General features: G+C 35.8%; 3 protein-coding genes across 3 annotated transcripts; all 3 read right to left on the bottom strand.

Annotated features, from left to right (window-relative positions):
* Positions 1-132: 132 nt before the first annotated feature.
* Positions 133-1,805, bottom strand: LOC143531372 (cationic peroxidase 1-like). The gene is made up of 4 exons (XM_077026677.1): positions 1,381-1,805; positions 864-1,055; positions 564-729; positions 133-299 (listed from the first exon to the last, which is right to left on the bottom strand). Exons 1-4 carry the CDS (start codon positions 1,594-1,596, stop codon positions 133-135), a joined length of 741 nt encoding a protein of 246 aa, XP_076882792.1. The 5' UTR covers positions 1,597-1,805.
* A 1,192-nt stretch (positions 1,806-2,997) lies between these two features.
* LOC143531370 (origin of replication complex subunit 6-like) lies at positions 2,998-3,812 on the bottom strand. Its single transcript, XM_077026676.1, has 5 exons — positions 3,808-3,812; positions 3,451-3,562; positions 3,311-3,373; positions 3,149-3,227; positions 2,998-3,059 (listed from the first exon to the last, which is right to left on the bottom strand). The coding sequence occupies exons 1-5, from the start codon at positions 3,810-3,812 to the stop codon at positions 2,998-3,000; spliced, it is 321 nt and encodes a 106-aa protein (XP_076882791.1).
* Positions 3,813-9,048: 5,236 nt separating this feature from the next.
* LOC143531403 (cationic peroxidase 1-like) lies at positions 9,049-11,818 on the bottom strand. Its single transcript, XM_077026711.1, has 4 exons — positions 11,458-11,818; positions 10,037-10,228; positions 9,761-9,926; positions 9,049-9,669 (listed from the first exon to the last, which is right to left on the bottom strand). The coding sequence occupies exons 1-4, from the start codon at positions 11,680-11,682 to the stop codon at positions 9,287-9,289; spliced, it is 966 nt and encodes a 321-aa protein (XP_076882826.1). The 5' UTR covers positions 11,683-11,818; the 3' UTR covers positions 9,049-9,286.
* Between the last annotated feature and the right edge of the window lie 7,493 nt (positions 11,819-19,311).

The raw sequence follows: 19,311 nt of genomic DNA, 5'->3' as shown, positions 1-19,311 counted from the left end.
AAGACATGCGAGATCCGAGCCAATCCTATCCGGTTAGTTATTGTAAGGTCGGTTCCCATGTCAGGGTAAGGTATGCGGTATGCCGGGTAACACCCGTTGGTATCAAAGCAATAGATGCCTTCAACGTTACCATTAATGTTGGTATGTAGGGGTAGAATCTAGGGGTGAGAGATTGTTGTCACCACCACTCGAAGGACAATTCCGTCTCACTGATGTTGCAAACGATGCATTAATGTTGTTTTCATTGTAGATACGATTGCGAAACGTTGTGCACCTTGCTTGACCTATTGTATGAGCTCCTACACAAAATTAGACATAAAGAATATTAAGTCATTTAAAAATATAACTATTACTTTTTCTTAAACAACTAACTCACTAGCGTCCATAATGATAGTAGAATCCTCAACCATTATGGGAGGAAAACATTTATTACATATCTTGGTATCACTAGGCTACAATCATTTGTGTAATGTGATTTTTAACTAACTCACTAGCGTCCATATAGCTATTGATAAAGTCTCAACCGACATTTTAACTTAAATTCATATATTAAAGTAACTCACCTGAGAGAGCTACCATTTCATTAGCGGTAAAACCTTTGTTTGAAAAGGATGAGATGAGGGCACTAAGACTCGAACCGGGTCCTGGCAGATTAGAATTTGCAGCACTTAAGCTTGCTGTTGTTGAGTCCCTTCTACCGAATACCACATTCCAACTTGGGCCACCAAGCTGAAAATTAAAAGTTTATAATCACATTACCAAACAAACAAAAATTCATTTGGGATATCTACCCAAAGTTAACAAAATTGATAATAACAAAATCAGTTTAATCGGGTTATTCATGTTCAATTGGTTTAACTTACAGCCACAACAGAATCTCTAGCAGCTGTAGATAATATATCTGCACAAGAAACAACACCGGGACACTGGCTCTCTAGTTGAGTTTTAATATTGTCAATGACATTGAATCCTCTAATTGAATTGCTATTCGGACCTGCTGTCTTTTCTCCTGTAAAATTCGCAGTGTCGTCCAATAACACAGAACCATCACATCCCTACAAAGAAAACAATTTTCTTATTTTCAACTTGCTAAAAACTATACTTTATAAAATATCATAGTCAACAAGTAAACACCGTGAGAGAAGACAATATTGTATTCAACGTCAAATACTAATCTAAATAAATTCTCAAATTAGAATGAAAACAAACCGAGTAGGATATGTTTTCAGCCTATAGTTGGCATGCAAAGTATTAACATTAAGTGGATAATATATAATATAACCACCTTGTTCACGTTTATTAAGTAATAATAATAATAATAGTGAGTGTAAGTAAAAAACATAAATATGGGAGCAGGGAGCCTAAAGTGAAGAGACTTGCATTAACGAAGCAATCATGGAAATGAAGTCGAAGCAATGAGGCTCCCATGCGAGCTTCATTTGACACAGCCGTAGTGACAGCTCTTCTTATGATAGTACTGACACTTGGACACGTACTAGCATAAAAATTGGCAGATAGCTGACCCGAACTAGTTCCAAACAGAAACAATAAACATAATGTAAAAGTTGAAAGCTTAAACAAAGAAGATAAGGCCATGCTTATGCAATTCAACTAGAGACAAATGTAGGAGAAAGAAGTGTTTGTTGTGATTGATGGAGGGTTATACCTCATATATATATAGGGATTTTTTTTTTGTGAAGGAGGGAGTGTGACATAGTAAGTCAATGGTGAGATTGGATAGACAATATCTACGTATTAATCAGTCACCTACTCCTCCATTTCATATTTTCTCCATTCCCACTACAAGAAACGAGCCTATAGCAACCAATCCTATCTCAACGACATAAGTCCGTCGCTGTAGCTCCAGTTTTCTTGTGGACATATTGTCGATATAAGGTTGGTCAAGCAATTTTCACTTCTGAAGTACCCTATCTAAATGACATGTCGTCGAGCTAGGTTGGGCCAAATTACTCATTAATTATTAAAACTTAAAAAAACAAAATTTGAGGACATGTTTTTTTAGCTTCGTGGTGACCGGTGGATTAGCCACACCGTCATAACACCTTTATGTGTGTTAAACATTGTAAGTTGTATTACTTATATTTAGGATTTTACAATATCATAGGTTATATACGTAACATATTTACATAACGCCAGTGATGTAGAACTTGTTTGGCCCTTACTTGTCGGGTAGTGGGGTAGGAACTAGCGATTAATCGGGATTAATCAGATTGGAGAATTTGTATGTAATTTTTGAATATATTAAATTTTGACCAAAAAGCGATTAATCGGAAACTAGCCGCAGGGTGTCGACTAACGATTAATTGATGATTAATCGACGCCTAGGTACGACATTTACAACTATGATAACGTGTCTTATAATTAATATCAATTATAAATTTGATCTATTGTTCCACCACAAACTAAGGCTGGGGAAAGACCTATACACTACAAAAAAATTGACTTTTAGCGGCGACAAAAGTCGTTGCTAAAGACCTTTAGCGACTTGTCGCCGCTGATGCTGCGTCGCTAATAGTCCAACTAGGAGTATTAGCGGCGAATTTGTCGCCACTAAGGTTTGGCTGGAATCCAAAATGCCAGCTCCGATGGGCTTTTAGCGACGACAAAGTCGTCGCTATTGCATCAATTATCGTCGCTAATACCTTTTTTCGCGCGTTTTTTGGGCTTCCGGTATTCCCAGCTTTTTGCAGCTACTACAAATATATTCAAATTTTGTCCAAATACAAACCGCAACCAATGAATATATATATATATATATATATATAAATTTGTTTAATTCAAACATAGAAGAAATTAACAATTAAAGTATACCACAAACACTTTGTTTCCAGTCAAATATTTAAAACATAAAACTAACTAGTCCATATCTCGTCCGTATCAACTTTGTTTCCTTTATTTGATGCCTCTTTCGAATCCGTAAATTGTAAGATTTGTGGATGCGCTATAAATCTCGGGTCTTGAAGCATGAAATTGATCCTACAAAATAAGGTATACACCATCCTCATCTTGTCGTTTCTTGGGTAAGAAATCTAACAAATCTGCAAAACTTCATCTTGTTTATATTACTTTTATCAAATTGATAACTTGTACAAACACAACATGAAAATGGTAACACTATTTTAAGTACCTCTGTTTACTTGACTTTGGATCCTTTTCTTAGACACCCCAAAAACATCATGACAAAGATCCTTCATGGAAGTAAATACCTGCATTGATACGCACCGTATCTCAATATATGTAAACTAATTTCTTAAGTGACATTTGAGGATATTATTAAATTGATTCTTACAATTGAAAATTCATCTTTAGATGTGCCAGAAAGTTCAGTCAACTTAGTCTTGTCCACCTTAAGCTATGGAATAAATGTAATTACATATCAGTGTCTGTTAAATTAATAAACTTATATTTCTAATTACAAAGTTGTCATACCTTATGCTTTTTTGCACATAAATAAAATCCTGTGGCTGTAAACACAGGTCTTGTGAGGTCAGCAGAAGCACGACGGAAAGGAGGTAATGATGCAATAAACCGTTGTTTGTATCTATAATTGAATCACATTTAACAATATAAAATTTTCATATTACTTATATCATCAAGTAAGATATTGAAAACTATATAAAAGAACTTACAGTAATAAGCCTTTTTGAACAAGAGGAATAAGCCGAGACGTTTAACCACAACCTGCTGCTGCAACTTCTACATCTCCCACTTCTATCTTGCAAGAGCTAAGGAACGCTTACTGCCTTTCTTTTGATTAAATGACAACAAAACACCTAAATTCATTACCTCATCACTGATTTCCCGTTCAAAATGCAATATGTAGGGACTAAAATGACAACCGAATTCCAGTTCGGGTTCTGATATTAGCTAAACGAGTGGGCCACGAGCGGAACCAACCATTGCTCAGGTTCGGCTCACTTAGACTATTATCATTTAATATACACAAACTGTACATAGGCTCGTTTATTTAACAATACAACATACATCATATACACACAAACACAAAATCTGGGCTCGAATTCGGGTTCGGTTTAAACTAAAATTACAAATTAACATGTATTGTACCAACAATCCACAAAATTAACATGTATTACGCATAAAAACCACATAATTAACATGTACAGAACCTAAAAACCAAAAAATTAACATGTATTATACCTAAAAGCCACAAAATTAACAGGTATTAAACCTAAAATCCGAAATATCAACATGTATTATACCTAAATTAACATGTATTGGCTAAAACCTCCAAATCTGGGACTTGTAGTTTGGTGACGAAACGTCGCCCGAGAATGTTGTCGGAATAAGCAACGGTGGTGTTGTTTGGTGGAGGGAAAGAGGGAGAATCCCAGAGGCAGTGGTGTTCGTCGGAGGGAAGACAGAGAATCGGAGAAGATCGAGAGTGAGAGAGAGAAAGACGTGGTGGAGGGAAGATGAAATAATCCCGCCGATTGTACGATAAAATATCATCCCTTCGATCCTTATCTTATCAACGGCCAGAATATAAAGTCTGAATCTTCACCCAGATAAGGAGCATTAGCGGCGACTATTGAGATTCTCGTGAACATATGAATCCGTGTGTTGGCAGGGAGCTTTGTAAAGATGTTCGTAATTTGATCTGTAGTCTTTATGAACCATACTTACAACTTCCTCTTACAACTTGTTCGTGAGCAAAATATTAGTCAATCTTAGCGTGTTTTGTCCGTGCATGAAAGACTGGGTTGACAACAAGGAAAGTTGCACCAATATTGTCACGCCGTAGGTTGGGGGTATCTTTTGTATATGCCTCACGTCCATTTAGAAGAGCTTACAACCATAATAATTTAGCCACAATGTCAGCTTGAGCTTTGTATTCAATTTATATAGATAACTGAGAAATTGTCCTCTACTTTCATGCGATCTAGAGACGAGGTTGGAATCCATGTATACGGAAATCCAACCTATAGATCGACGGTCATATGGGTAGCCAACTCATTTACCATCCTTGAAGGCATGTAGAAACGATGTTCCTTGCCAATGCCTATTAGTGAAGGCTTGAAGATGAGAGTTTAAGTTTTGACAGATAAGCATGTCGTGATCAATAGTGCTATTGAAGTATCAAAGGATGCGTTTAGCAGCAACGAGAGATTAGGGGCTAGCGGTGGCAATTTTGGGCTTTATGACGATTTAGTTAGCAGCATCGAGAGTTGGAGGACAACATATCGACTGTGAATTTGTTCTTTAGCATTCATTTGTTCTTCGATTGGTGATCATGTTAGAGCTAATCAAGCAACGTTGTGATGTTGCAAAGATATAAATATGATTGTGGATGATGATTGTTGCTGTAAGGGTGAAAGAGAACAAGTTTGAACCGATAGACGGTGACTGACGGTAATGCGCTGATACCAAAAATTTTTTACCTTTGTGTGTGTAAAATATTGAAATTACATCATACATATAGTTAAGATTTTACAAGATGGTAGGTTATATATTGAACGTATATACATAACATATTCTCTAACTAATAAATATTACAAATGTTATTTAATACATACATTAATTTTGTACATGGTGGGCCGTTATTTGTTTCATTGCAAGAACAATGGCTAAAAGTTTTTTTGATTTATTATCTTTTTTAGCTTTATATGCTAATTATTAGAGAAAAATACGATTTGCGTCACTATACTTAACGGACCAGCGTACAATGAAGCCCTAATTATCATGCTGCGTGATTTGAATCCCTGTACTTTTAAGGCAGGCACAAACGAACCCCTCCGTCAGTTGACTGTGTGTTAACCACTCGACATCAAGGGCTAAAGGTTAATTAGATAACTAATAACAATAATAATACTTGAAGTTATAGTTAAGTTTAAACCATTTTCATTACATAAAGGGCCAAATTGTAATTTCTCAATCAAAACACAACCATGTCCGTTTTTCCAACCATGCCCGCCACCAAATATAGAGACTAGTTTTCATATAGTATGTTGGTAATTTTGTGACTTTCGCCGGAGAAGAATTGTTGGCCATCGGATAATTCTTGTTTGTAAACATTTTCACCGACACTTTGTCTAACCATCACCATAACGCTTGAAACCAAAATGTAAATAAAGGGTGCTTTAAGCATCACTATAATGCATGAAACCGAAAAGTATATCATTCTTAAAGAAAGCATTTCAAAGCATATAAGCAAATTAATAAATAATTTTGAATCAAACAATTCACAAAACTTACAAATTGCTAAAATTAGAATAGTTCTTGAGTCCAAAACTCCTTTGAGACAACTTTTATCCTAACCAAAATTACAAAATTAAGGTAAGACGAAACGACTATGATTGAGTAAAGGGGGCGTTTGATGTTAATAAGACTTCGTGCGTCCCTTCTCGGCTCCTTGGGAGTAGTGCCTCCAAGAGACAGCCTTGCCAAACGACCGACATGGCTCCATACCCTGGGAATGGTATAGAGAGCGGTTTTTTTCGTTTTGGTTTTCTTTTTTTAATTTCTCTGAGGGATTTCCCTGTTGAAGTGGTGATTTCATCCTCCCCTCCCCCCTCCCCCCCCCCCCCTCGTCTCTCTTTTAAGGGCGAGTTCTTAGTCTTTAGTCCTTACTCAACTCGTAAATGACTTGTGGACTTGAAGCTGGCTAGAAAGAGTTAGTAGTTCTACTTGTGGACAAGAACTGCCGCTAGGAAGGATGTTCCACCTGGATCTTTGTTCCCAGCTACATGCTAGATAAATAGTTAGTAGTTCTACGCAGTTCTTGCTAGCCGCATGAGGAGAAGATCAACCGATCTTCTTTCTCCAGGCTACACTTTAAAACAAATTGAAAGTTGATTTTTAAAAAAGAAAATATCCATTAAAAAGAATTTGTACTAAAAAAATGGGGGGTTTTTTACTCAAAATGGCCAGAAGTCTTGGATTTTAAATACTTTGATTAAAGAAAAATAAATTATATATCTTAAATATAATTCAAATAAATATATGTATATCTTAAATGTCTTATACATTGGTTTGATTTTCCACGAAAACGTCGTGTGATAACTTGGAGTCAACATTATCTCCATGTGATAATAGTTTGTCATTACATCTATAACGCGTTTACAAGGTGATTTAGTCCAAACACTGATGTTTTATATTCTAGATATTGATGTTATCTCCATGTAAACACATTGTAAATCCAAAGACCATTTCATGCTACTCATTAACGATTGATTTGCAATTAAAAGAATTATTCATAACGAAGTACCAACTTTTATTAACTTACATAGAAAAGTAACGTTTATTGACTTAAATAGTGTATTAAATAGGCAAGTGTGATACCAAAAAAACTAAATTAATGCGCGATCCTGCATTTCTTTAATAATAAGATAAAACAACGAAAGAAATTGTGTGATATAAATAATAAGTTTCGTAATGGAGGACGAGAAATTGTTTTAATTAGTGATAAAATCAAAGATTTTAAATGCTTTTCATTAGTGTTTGTCTAAATTGTTGACTAATAGCTAGATTTTGACCCATTAAATTTCTTGAATGGCTAATTGATTTTTCAAATTCTCAAAATGGTCATTTTTCTATTTAATTGGATTAAACCGAATAAATCTGTCACCAGGCCGATTACACTGACAGCCGATTGTTTATATCGCCTCTCACATCCGACACGTGTACTCCTACTCAAGGCAGTTATAGAGGGTTACAAACTAAACCCAATAAAAGAGATATAGATACATGGAATAATGGTTTCTAAGGTGTTAATACGGATAAGAATAATGGTTTCTTATGTGACCCTTGTACAAATGTTCAAGTAGTCAATCCCAAGAGGGAGTTTACCTTGTGATCATCAAGGTAGCATGATCAGGTTAGTTTTAGATTGACCTTTTTATATTTATGTTTTGGAGTGGAGTGCATACGGGTATGGTTATTTAGTGCATAAAAGAAAAAAAAAGTTTTGAAAGTATCTTTTTAGTAAGTATAATGAATGGTTTAATCTACTAATCTTTCATGAGGACTTACTCATGAGATGAAAGCATGTCATTCTATGGTAGATGTGGTAGGGCATTACCATTTTGGCATTATTTGAAACTGATCAATTGGTACAGAACGAGTAAATGACAACGGTCACTTGGCTGTACGTTAGGTGTGTTACGACATTAGTATCAACCTGGTAGACTTAGCCAATTAATTTATACTCATCCATTAAGTTATATTTCAATAGGCGAGCCTATGGATGCAGTGTACATTTTTTTACACTTATGTTTTATGTTTCAGGCACGTATATTATTATATTATATGATAATCGAATTAGAAAGAGTAAGATTAGTAAAGCTAAAACTCATTCAACGAGGCTAACTTATTGTATACAAATCAGGTTGACAGGTTAGCTAGCGGAGAATAAGGATTAGTCGGCATGTAGACGGGTTTATCCGGGCTGAACACTGGCATTCGTAGTAGTCAAACTTGTATTCAAGACAATATTATTGTACTTGTTTCGCATTTGACTTAATTTGATGAGATGTTTCCGCTGCTTTTAGGTTATTGTTTGTGGTATAAAAACTATGTTGTGTGAGTGAATCCAACCTTAGAGACACCATGGGTTCAGGGCATTTCAGACTATTCTAGGAGTACTACATTTAATAATCAGAAAGGAAACTAACAGAATGGAATATAAGTAAACCAATAGTGTACATGTCTTAGGATTGCGTGGTGTATGGTAACATATGCATGATAATGTGAGGTGACACGAGAATTACGGGGAGCAAGATGGGTCGTATCATAATCTTCGAGTAGATTATGTTTCACTTAATACATTTTTTTGCACAAGAGAAGATGTAGTACACTAGGAGCTCTAATGTTAGTTCCTCTCAATATATGAGCAACTTCCTCATATGTTTACCGGATCTATTCCTTGCCTTAGTTTTTATCTTAATGTTCCACGCGGATTTATGTACAAACACACTATGAATGATAAAGAACCTGATGTTAGGTTTATCTTCATTAGGATTTAAAGTATTAAAAGTACTTGAGTTCTATGTCTATATATAAAATGTAATATTGTACTATTCTATCATTAACATTGAAAACTGGCCAAAATAAAACTAACATACATTTGCAAAACACCTTTAATTATTACAACAAAACATCTTGCATAAATTACAACTTCATGATTTGCAAGATGACAAAAAACAAACAATACAACACATGAAACTTGAAAGAGGAAAAACATTATTTTCGAATTACTGATTGTATATCAGCTTCTTAAACAGTTCTTTTCATATAAAAAGAGACGAGTTTAATTCGTTCTTCTGCAATTGGTCCTAATTTGACCACTTGAGCCGGTTAAAGGGCTAAGGTTGCTCATCTTCACCATCGCATTTGCAAAGTCACGAGAGAAAGTACGTGGATTCGAACTATAAGTCCTCACCTGCGCGTCAGCGGAACCTCCATTGAATAACTCTTGATCTGAATGTAATAATCCCCTTTGGTTAATCAAATCACTAAAGTATCTGTTATCGAAAGATCTAGGCGAAGAATCGAGTGGTGAGAGATTGTTGTCACCACCACTTGAAGGACAGCTTCGTCTCACTGACGCTGCGAACGGTGCATTTATGTTATTTTCATTGTAGAGACGATTACGAAATGTCGTGCATCTTGCCTGACCAATTGTATGAGCTCCTGCATTGAAAAACAAAGAAATGAATATTGAAGAAATAATAATACTTCAATAGCTGTTGTTTACAAAAATTCATATGTTATAGCAACTAACCTGAAAGAGCTACCATTTCATTAGCAGTAAAACCTTTGTTCGAAAACGATGAGATAAGGGCACTAAGACTCGAAGTTGGTCCTGGGAGATTAGAGTTTGCAGCACTTAAGCTTGCTGTTGTTGAGTCCCTTCTACCATATAAAGCATTCCAACCTGGCCCACCAAGCTGAAAGTTAAAAGAATAATAACAATTAAGATCAGCCAAGTCAGGTGAAATTTGTTTTCAGTTAAAAAGAAAAATATATATTCATTATTGAACTCTTTAGTTTTACTTACTGCCACGACAGAGTCTCTAGCAGCTGCAGATAATATATCGGCACAAGAAACAACACCAGGGCACTGACGCTCCAATTGTGTTTTGATAGTATCAATGACACTGAATCCTCTAATTGAATTGTTATTTGGACCTGCTGTTTTTTCTCCTGTGAAATTCGCGGTATCGTCCAATAAAACTGATGCATCACATCCCTACACATTTATACAATTAATTTATCTACCACATTTTAAATGAAAATAAATCAAAAAGCTGTCTTTGGTCACCTATTCAAATAGAGTATTTATTAAAATTTACTATAAACATGTAAATAATGATGATCAAAACATGCATCAGTAAATATTAACTTGTTACACAAGCAAGAACAAAAGTTAAATGGTTGATTATAATAAATTTATCTGTGAACTTTTAGGAATATATTTCTTATTTTCAACTTACTAAGAGCATATTTTTAAAAGCTTACATCTCAAAGTCAACAAGTTACAAACATCAAGAGAGAAGACAATAATCTATTCAAATAGGATAAGTTTTCAGCCAATAATTGGCATGCAAAGTAGTAAGTGGATATTATATTAGTAATAGAATTAGGATATTTCAACTACCTACATATGTTCAAACTTCAAACCATTTTGGATCTTAGTTGGTTGTTCAAAAGAATCTAGAAAAGATATACCTACAGTGACTGGACAAACTTTTCTACGCACTATTCAAAATGGTATAAAAATTGAAAAAGCAATCTATAGGTTTCTAGTTATACTTGTGAATAGGATGGATAATTTTATAAGACCAAGCGTAATGGAGAGTTATCGGAGGCGTTTTGGGCTATAACGCCGGGGCACACTCCACCCCCTACCCCCAGCATTTTGGGGTAATTTTTTTTGAGCGTTTTGTGTATAACGCTGGTGGAAGGCACAAAAATAAAAAAAAATAAAAAAACAAATAACAAAGTTATGATTTTATGGGGGCTTTATGACTACACATTATTTTTGCAAAAAACTATAACTCTGACTGGGCGTCACATGACGCATAATGTCTGGGAGTAAGGCTTTATGACTACACATGGTCTAAGTGTACATATATATATAAATATTTACAAGACTTTTTCCATGCATATACACGCATTATTAATAAAACACGCATAAGAATAAATATTATTTTGTTACACTTTTTTCCCCGGCAAGAAAAAAGGTTAAAATCAATTTTAACACTTTTTTCTAAATTTATATTAGTCTTATAAAAAATGCAAAAATATATATTTTTACTAATAAAATAGTGAAATATATTATGTTGTACTGTAGTGAGATCGTAAGAATATCTCAACTAGGAGATGAGCTAGCTAATATAACATATGTATAACAATAATGACCCGAACTCAAGTAGAAAAAAAACGTAAATATGTGATCATGAAGTGAAAGAGACTTGCATTAACAAAGCAATCATGGAAGTGAAGACGAAGCAATGACGCTCCCATGCGAGCTTCATTTGACACCGCCGTATTCACAGCTCTTGTTATGATAGAACGGAAATTCGGGCACGTTCTAGCATAGAAATTGGCAGATAGTTGACCCGAAGTTGTTCCAAACAGAACCAACATACATAATGTAAAAGTTGAAAGTTTAAACAAAAACGTAAAGCTTGATAAAGCCATTTGTGTATGTGAGTTCTAACAAGTAACAAATTAATTATGTAGGAGAAAGAAGTGCTAGTTAACTGTGATTGATAAAGGGTTGATACATCATCTATATATAGGGGTTACATTGTAAAATAGGAGTCAATGGTGAGGTTGCATAAACATTAAACAATATGTTAAACAGTCACCTACTTCTCCATGCGTTACTGGTCTTCATTTCGCTAGTTCATATTGGGTATTAAAAATTATGAAACAGTTTTGTCCTTTGCCAACGAAGGATTAGCTCTTGAAAAAGAAATTTCAACAACGTACTTGAGGCCTTGGCTCATCCAGTTAACAAACATTTCTAACTCATATATCTCCAGTTCTAACTATTAACCGACAATTATATTGTTATTATTTGAATATATTTTGTAAATCATCTTTCAATAGAATAGCATATTATTCGGATCTATTATTGTTTAGTCATAGGTGGAGTACCCCACTGGGTTGTTTGGACGAACCTGGCCCTTGGCCCTAGGAGCGCATGTTACCGCCATGATTAGAGGGGTACCAGCGGTTGTGTTGAGAGTTGTTCTTGGGGGCTGTTTAGCGACGTTGGGTGGGTTTTTGGTGACCTTGTGATGCCTCGGATGAAATGGCAGCCATGGCCGTTGATGAGAATAGTTGATCTCGAGCTACTATGCGTCGATGATCTAAGTCAACAATGACGCACTACTCAACGCATGCAGTGTGTGTTGATTTTTGGCTACCATTTAACCGGTGTGTTTTTTTAACAAAAAATAAGTTCTCTATGTGTTAATTGGTTACATTGATTCAATCAGTATTATAATTAATATGCTGATTTTTGTTGACTAAAATTAATTAGTACTATTATTAACAAAAGATTGTTTCAGCGTAACAAAGTATTGTTCCAATAAACAATGCATATATTGTTTCAATATCAACATATATATATTGTCTGTTCTTATTTTAACAATTAACCTTCATTGTACCGTATAGATGTCTTGTTATGATGAGATAACAACCGTAAGACAACACACTTATTAGCAATGTTTTAAAAACTGGTATTTTACTTGTATCGGATTCGGCTAAAAAATGGTATAACCGGTTGAACCGGGTTATATCGGGGGTTCAACCGGTTGAATAGTTTACCTTATAATTTTCTATAAATGCAACTTCGACTCTATAAATAACTCAAAAGTAAATGATCTCATGACAAAAAATAATTCAAAAGTTAATCTATATTAAAAAAATAAAACAAAAGCACTCAATTTTAAAAAAATAGTCCTAAAGTTTACATGTTTGAATGTTTATTGTTGGGTTAAAAGTAACTTTGGACAAATATGTGCCGTAAATATCAAAAAAGTTCTCGTACTTCAAACCGGTATGCCGGTAAAAACCGGTATTTAAGGTAAAAACCGCCGGTACGATATTCTAGCAAACCGGCCAAAAAAACCGGGCATAAAATACCGGCCTACTGTGCGAAATCCGGTTTAACCGGTTCAACCGGCCGGTTTGAACCGGTTTTTAAAACACTACTTATTAGTTAACATCACAATTATAAGGTTAACCATCATAATTTTGCAAAATGTAGATTATATTTTGTTCAAAAATGCATTTTTTTAATAATAAATATACATCAATATTTAACTCACATTAAATAAAATTGCAATCTTTTTTATGGTATTTTTTCTAAATAATAAAGTATGGAAACATTATTGGTTAAAAAAAATAATTCATTAAACTAATAACTAACTGAAGAAAAAGCTAGTAATTAAACATAATGAAATAGAATTTTTTTCTTCTACGCATCTAGCGAATAAATAACTATTAAGTAATTTATAAAAGAGTGATACAGTAAAACATATCCATATATGAGATTAAAGTATTGTAGTGGATTAATATATAGTCTATAAATTAATCCTTTGGTACTCTTATTTATTTGAAACACTACGTAATCCAAGAGTTGGCTTGGCATGCAGGTCGTACCTGCCACCCCCTCTTGCATATATTTTTTTGATGGAATTATTTATTTCATTAATATATATTGCCTAAAGTCTTGTTGTTGACTATTGAGCTATTACAAATTTACAAATAGACAAAAGTCAAATTTTGCCAACACTATTAGATACAGCCAAACAAAATATGCATCTAGTCAGAGATATTCATAACACGAGATTAAAGTACTAGTCTAGTGGATTAATTCTTTTATTAGTGCCTTTGAATCATTCATTAATTTTATTTCCAATATTCCATTGTCTTTTAAGTTTTAAGGCAGAAATTTTATTAAGACTTGTAGTATATAGTAGCGAATTGGGCTCAAATCAAGGAATAATAAAACCGCAGTAATATCTTTACACTAATAATAACCTTATGTGGGGACCTACATAGTTGTGATCAATGTCAAGCAACACCATATAAATTAGTTTTGAGTTTTATATAAAGCGTATATCACCAAAAATCCATTTGAATCCATAATATTTTGGAAATTGAAGAAACACTAATTGACCCCGGGCAGATTACGGATAATCTGGGGGTTAAGTAGATGTTTCCCACGAGGGTTAGTTCCGGCAAGATGGTTGTTCTTCTGATGACCTGCAAAACAGACACCGTGAGCTCGTCACTGAGAAGGGGGTGGGTACCTCCTTGTGACCACCCTCCGGCGTGAGAATCAGACTAGATTGCTCTTGAATATAAGTGTATATTAAGAGAATGACTAGAGCAGATATCAGATAATATATGGAGATATAAGATGTGATAAGATGATGATACCGTTCCAAGGTGTTGGAGTATTTATAGTCGAAGGTAGGTTTCCAAGCAGGTACAGCCGGCTGAATAGTATTCCTGTTCTACCAACTGTGTGCTACGCACGTGCCATGCTGGTGGTTGGTGGGTAGGCAGCGGCTGATAGTGACCATGCCGGCTGTGTACTGTTCCTTTCCCACCAACTGCAGGCTATGCACGTGCTACGATAGGGGTTGGTGAGTATGCAGCGGCTGATAGTGACAGGGGTTGGTGAGTAGGCACCGGCTGATAGTGACCAGGCCGGCTGTGTACTATTCCTTTATCACAGTGAGCTGTCGCAGCTTTGGTCAGATCTTTTGTCCATACCTTGGCAGGTACAGTACAAAAGATCCTCCAGTAATGTACGGACTGGCTCATTTGGGCGGGAGTATTCCCGGCTTGCTCGTTCCCTCTTCAGGTGACATTACTGAATTATTTGAGAGTTAGTGCCTTGTGCGTGTAGCCTTGCTGTGCGGGTAGCCTTCCCTGATGGCTAGTATCCGTAGCTGCAGGAACAGGCGGAGTACGTCGACCATTGGGAGGCGTTTCCTGCGGGAGCAGCTAGCGTACTGCGCGTAAGGACGTCGCGTCTCTGAGCATGGTTGGTCCTGCGGATCCAGTTGGTCTTTGCGCAGACGTCTCTTTTAAGGAGTCTTGCGAGTTCAACTGCGCAGACGTCCCTCTTCGAGGTGAGTCTTGCGGGTCCAACCGCGTAGACGTCCCTGTTGAAGGTGATTCTTGCGGGTCCAACCGGGCAGACGTCCCTGTTGAAGGTGAGTCTTGCGGGTCTACAACTACATTTAAAATTAGATTTAGCCCTTAGCAATGGACTTGACAAAGTCAGGTTGAACTAGCTAGATGTATGTGCAAATGATTGCAAAGTCAAAGAAGAAGTAGTAGTGAAGCTTGTGCGTGCAAATGATGGCTCTCTATTTGTAGGTTTTCTCAGGGTGGATAAATTTTACAGAGTTCTATTGTGTTTCCTTGTAATTTGACTATCAGGTTTCGGGCAAAATGTACGTAAAGTTACCATTAAAAATGGTCAACCTCAAAATTCAAAACGAATACAAAACAAATCAAATTGTCAACCCGACTTGATACGACAAAAGAAGATTTTGGGGACCCCACCTAGTAAAAACATCTCCATATAAACAAACGGTGACCAACGATTATGAACTCAGTGAAAATAATTATTGACCACTTAACCTAAATAAAAACATTCTCCTTTATATGTTAAAAGTATGGATGAGATTGGTACCGTACTGGTACCGAAAATCCCGATCCCGAAAATTACACATTCTTGATATTGGTACTGAAATTTCCGGTTCGTTATTGGTTCAATATCGGTACCGGTATTTAAGGTAAAATTCAGAAAATACTGGTATTATACTGTACCGACACCGAAACTCAAAACTTTGGTACCGGCGGTACCAAATCATTACCGGTGCCGAATTTGCTCATCTCTACTTAAAAGTACCAAACGACGTAGGCAGGGCCGGCTCCGGAAAGACGAAATTTTTTTTGGGCCGAAGTCGAAAATTTTTTGAGCCTTAAGTAAAAGAAATTTTTTTTTGTTTAAACAATTTAATTTTAAGTGGCCTTACTTACTACTTAGTTATGATTTGAGTTGTGTAAAAAACTTGTGTATAAAAATAAACATAAAAATGTCTCAACTACGACTTGAACCCACAACCTCTTGGTTAGATGTCATACCTCTTTGTCACTATACCAAGCTAATGGTTATGAAATTATGTTGAAACATTGATTATACATAATCTTTTTTTATAAAAATACATACAAAAAATTCTAAATTGTTTTTTCCGAGCCTAGCGGGGTGTCGGGCCTGTGGCCGTTGACTACCCGGCCACACCCCTACACCTTAGCCTTTTGTTACCAACATGCCTGTAGGAAGACTGCATGTGTGGTTTTGAGTTTTCGGTACCGGTACGGTACCGGTATTTCCCGGACTTTACTTAAACCGGTACTGAACCGAACATTTCGATACCGATACAAAAATTTTACGATTTTCGGGATCTGGATTTTCAGTAACCGGTACCGGTCGGTATTGAGCACGTCCCTAATGCCAACTAATATTATTACCATTTATATTATTAATAACAAAGTTTCAAATGTACTTTATTGTTTATTAAATAAGATTTTTTATATTTATAAATTATCAAATATTATTTATCAATATTTATATCTTATGAATTTATAAAGTATGTTATGTATATTATTAAAGTTAATCTTTTTATTGAATTTTTTAACCATCCGTTACACGCGTTATACGGGCTATATCATAGTTATAAAATATACCACTAACACTACTATAATCAAGAAAGAGCTAATGCAACTAAACACGGAAAGATTGACAACGTTACGACAGTCATGATTGATTGGAAGGTCAAATTATAGTTTTAAATTTTAATGTCAAATTGAGGTTACTTGTTTAATATGCAATTTAAGACTATTAAAATGTATAATTGTATATCCAAGATGGTTATGCAATACCACACGGATATAATTAGAAAACCCAATTTCGGAATATTATAGTCTAGAATTTTTACAAAGAAAGCAGGTACTTCTTTTTAAGAATGGTGGAGGTGTCATTCTTAGGTGACCCGGGGCACCGCGTGATGGAGAAACCATCACGCGTGATGGGATTTGCTACACCGCCGTCATTACCTAATCACGCTTGAAGGAGGGAGTTTGCGTGATGACCATCACGCGTGGTGAAGGGTGAAAACCAAGAAAAGGAGCCGTTTGGGATGACAATTGGAACGTTGGGAAAATTAAAAAAACAAATTTTATCTATATAAATAACTACAATATATCTTTAAAATACACAAATCCAACTCAAAAACCTCCCCTTCATTCACAACAAAAAAATATGGCATTCCCGAATTACTTGCATCCCTTAGACACCGATAGCTCTTCGTCTTCGGACGATGACATTCTCGAATGGTTCCCGTTGCTATATAACGAACTTGAAGGCCCGAGCCGTCCAAAGAAAAAAATGATGGAGCGTGATCGTATACATGCCCACGACGTGCTAATGAACGACTATTTTGTGGAGGAGCCGAAATACAATGACGAGACGTTTAGGGAACGGTTTCGTTTGCCGAAATCTTTATTTTTAAAGATTGTAGCCGACGTCGAAGCAAACGAAAACATGGTTTCAATAATATTACGACGCGAGGGGTAAACGTAGTTTTACGGCGCTTCAAAAATGCACATCCGCTATTCGTCAACTAGCGACAGATAACCCACCCGACCAATTCGATGAATACTTACAAATGGCTTAGAGAACTTCACGTGAATGTCTACAATTCTTTTGTAACGCGATTATAAAATTGTATGCCAAAGAGTTTCTACGAAAACCAACAAGACACGACATTACACGTATTTACGCCGCACACGAGGCTAGATGGCATTTTCCAGGGATGCTCGGTAGCATCGATTGTACACATATCGAATGGAGAAATTGTCCACGGGAGTTGCGAGGGGCATATGTTAGGGGTGATATCAAACGACCGACCATCTCACTAGAAGCGGTTGCGTCAAATGATTTATGGATTTGGCATTCTTATTTTGGTGTTCCCGGCTTAAACAACGACATCACTGTTCTGTACACATCACCGTTGTTTCAGAGCGTAACAGATGGCACCGCACCTTTCTGTCCGTACTTTGTCAACGAGAGATATTACAGACGTGATTACTATCTTGTCGACAGTATCTTCCCGCAATGGTCTGTTTTTGTGAAATCCTTTTCGTTTCCTGTCGAGACCAATCAAAAGGCGTTCAACAAGTTGCAAGAATCGGCAAGAAAAGATGTCGAGGGAGCTTTCGGTGTTTTAAAGGGTAGATGGTGCATACTCAGTCGACCGGTTCGTGCAATGAAAAAACCCACGATCTCTAACTATGTGTATGCATGCATGCATCATCTTACACAATATGTTAATATAAGAAGATGGAAATGCAATTTCTCCAGATTGGGTACTGGATCCTCCGACTCAAGTTCCCGTTCCCGATGATGTCCAATTAGACTTGCGGGATGAAGATATTCATCATCGGTTGAGGTGGGATCATGTTGCGCATATAGGTTCTCTAGGTATGGAATTTCCGGATTCAGACGATGAGTAGACGTTTATTGTAATTTTATTTTTTATTTCTAAATTTTAAGTTGAATTATGTTCTATTAAACTATTGTTTTTATTTTTTAAGTTTTAGTAAAATATATATATTTTTTAAGTTGCAAAAAAAGAAAAAACAAAAAAAATTCAATCACACACCACCACACCACACCATCACCCCTATTAAAAAACCATCACATGTGATGGATTTAGGGTTGGTGATGTGACACCAACTGATTGGGTGGGGTGTGTGATGAGTGATGCCATCACATCCCCCCCCTCCCCCCTATCTCTAACTATTTTCACGCTCTCTCACATATATGTTAACGTCACCTTATTTCACTCCTTACCACTTCTAAGTCCTAACTTTCTTTAAACATGGAAATGTCTTTTATTCATCGAAATCCATCTTTCAACTATTATATATATATTTTTTTATTTTTTTTAAACCTAATTAAATAAACTCGTTTCATATAAAAGTAGCGAGATATTAAATTTGTCACACCCCCTTCCAGGGCCTAGAAGTGTGACCCACAACTTGGTATCATGTTTGCAAATAAATCAGAGTTGCGTTAGTTTGCGGAAGTCTCATACAACTTTAAGGATCGAAAATGTAACATTTATATATATTCAAAAGATGGGATTATAAACATCCGTTTAAGTTAACAAAAGGTTATTTGTTTATATTTACAAAACCACCATATTAAAACATTAAGTTCACAAAAAG

This window comes from Bidens hawaiensis, unplaced genomic scaffold (assembly GCF_021521415.1).
Source record: "Bidens hawaiensis isolate Kalapana, Puna unplaced genomic scaffold, B.hawaiensis_p1.1 tig00009159_1, whole genome shotgun sequence".
NCBI classification, from domain to species: Eukaryota; Viridiplantae; Streptophyta; class Magnoliopsida; order Asterales; family Asteraceae; genus Bidens; species Bidens hawaiensis.
This window is presented reverse-complemented; position numbering and strand designations above follow the sequence as displayed.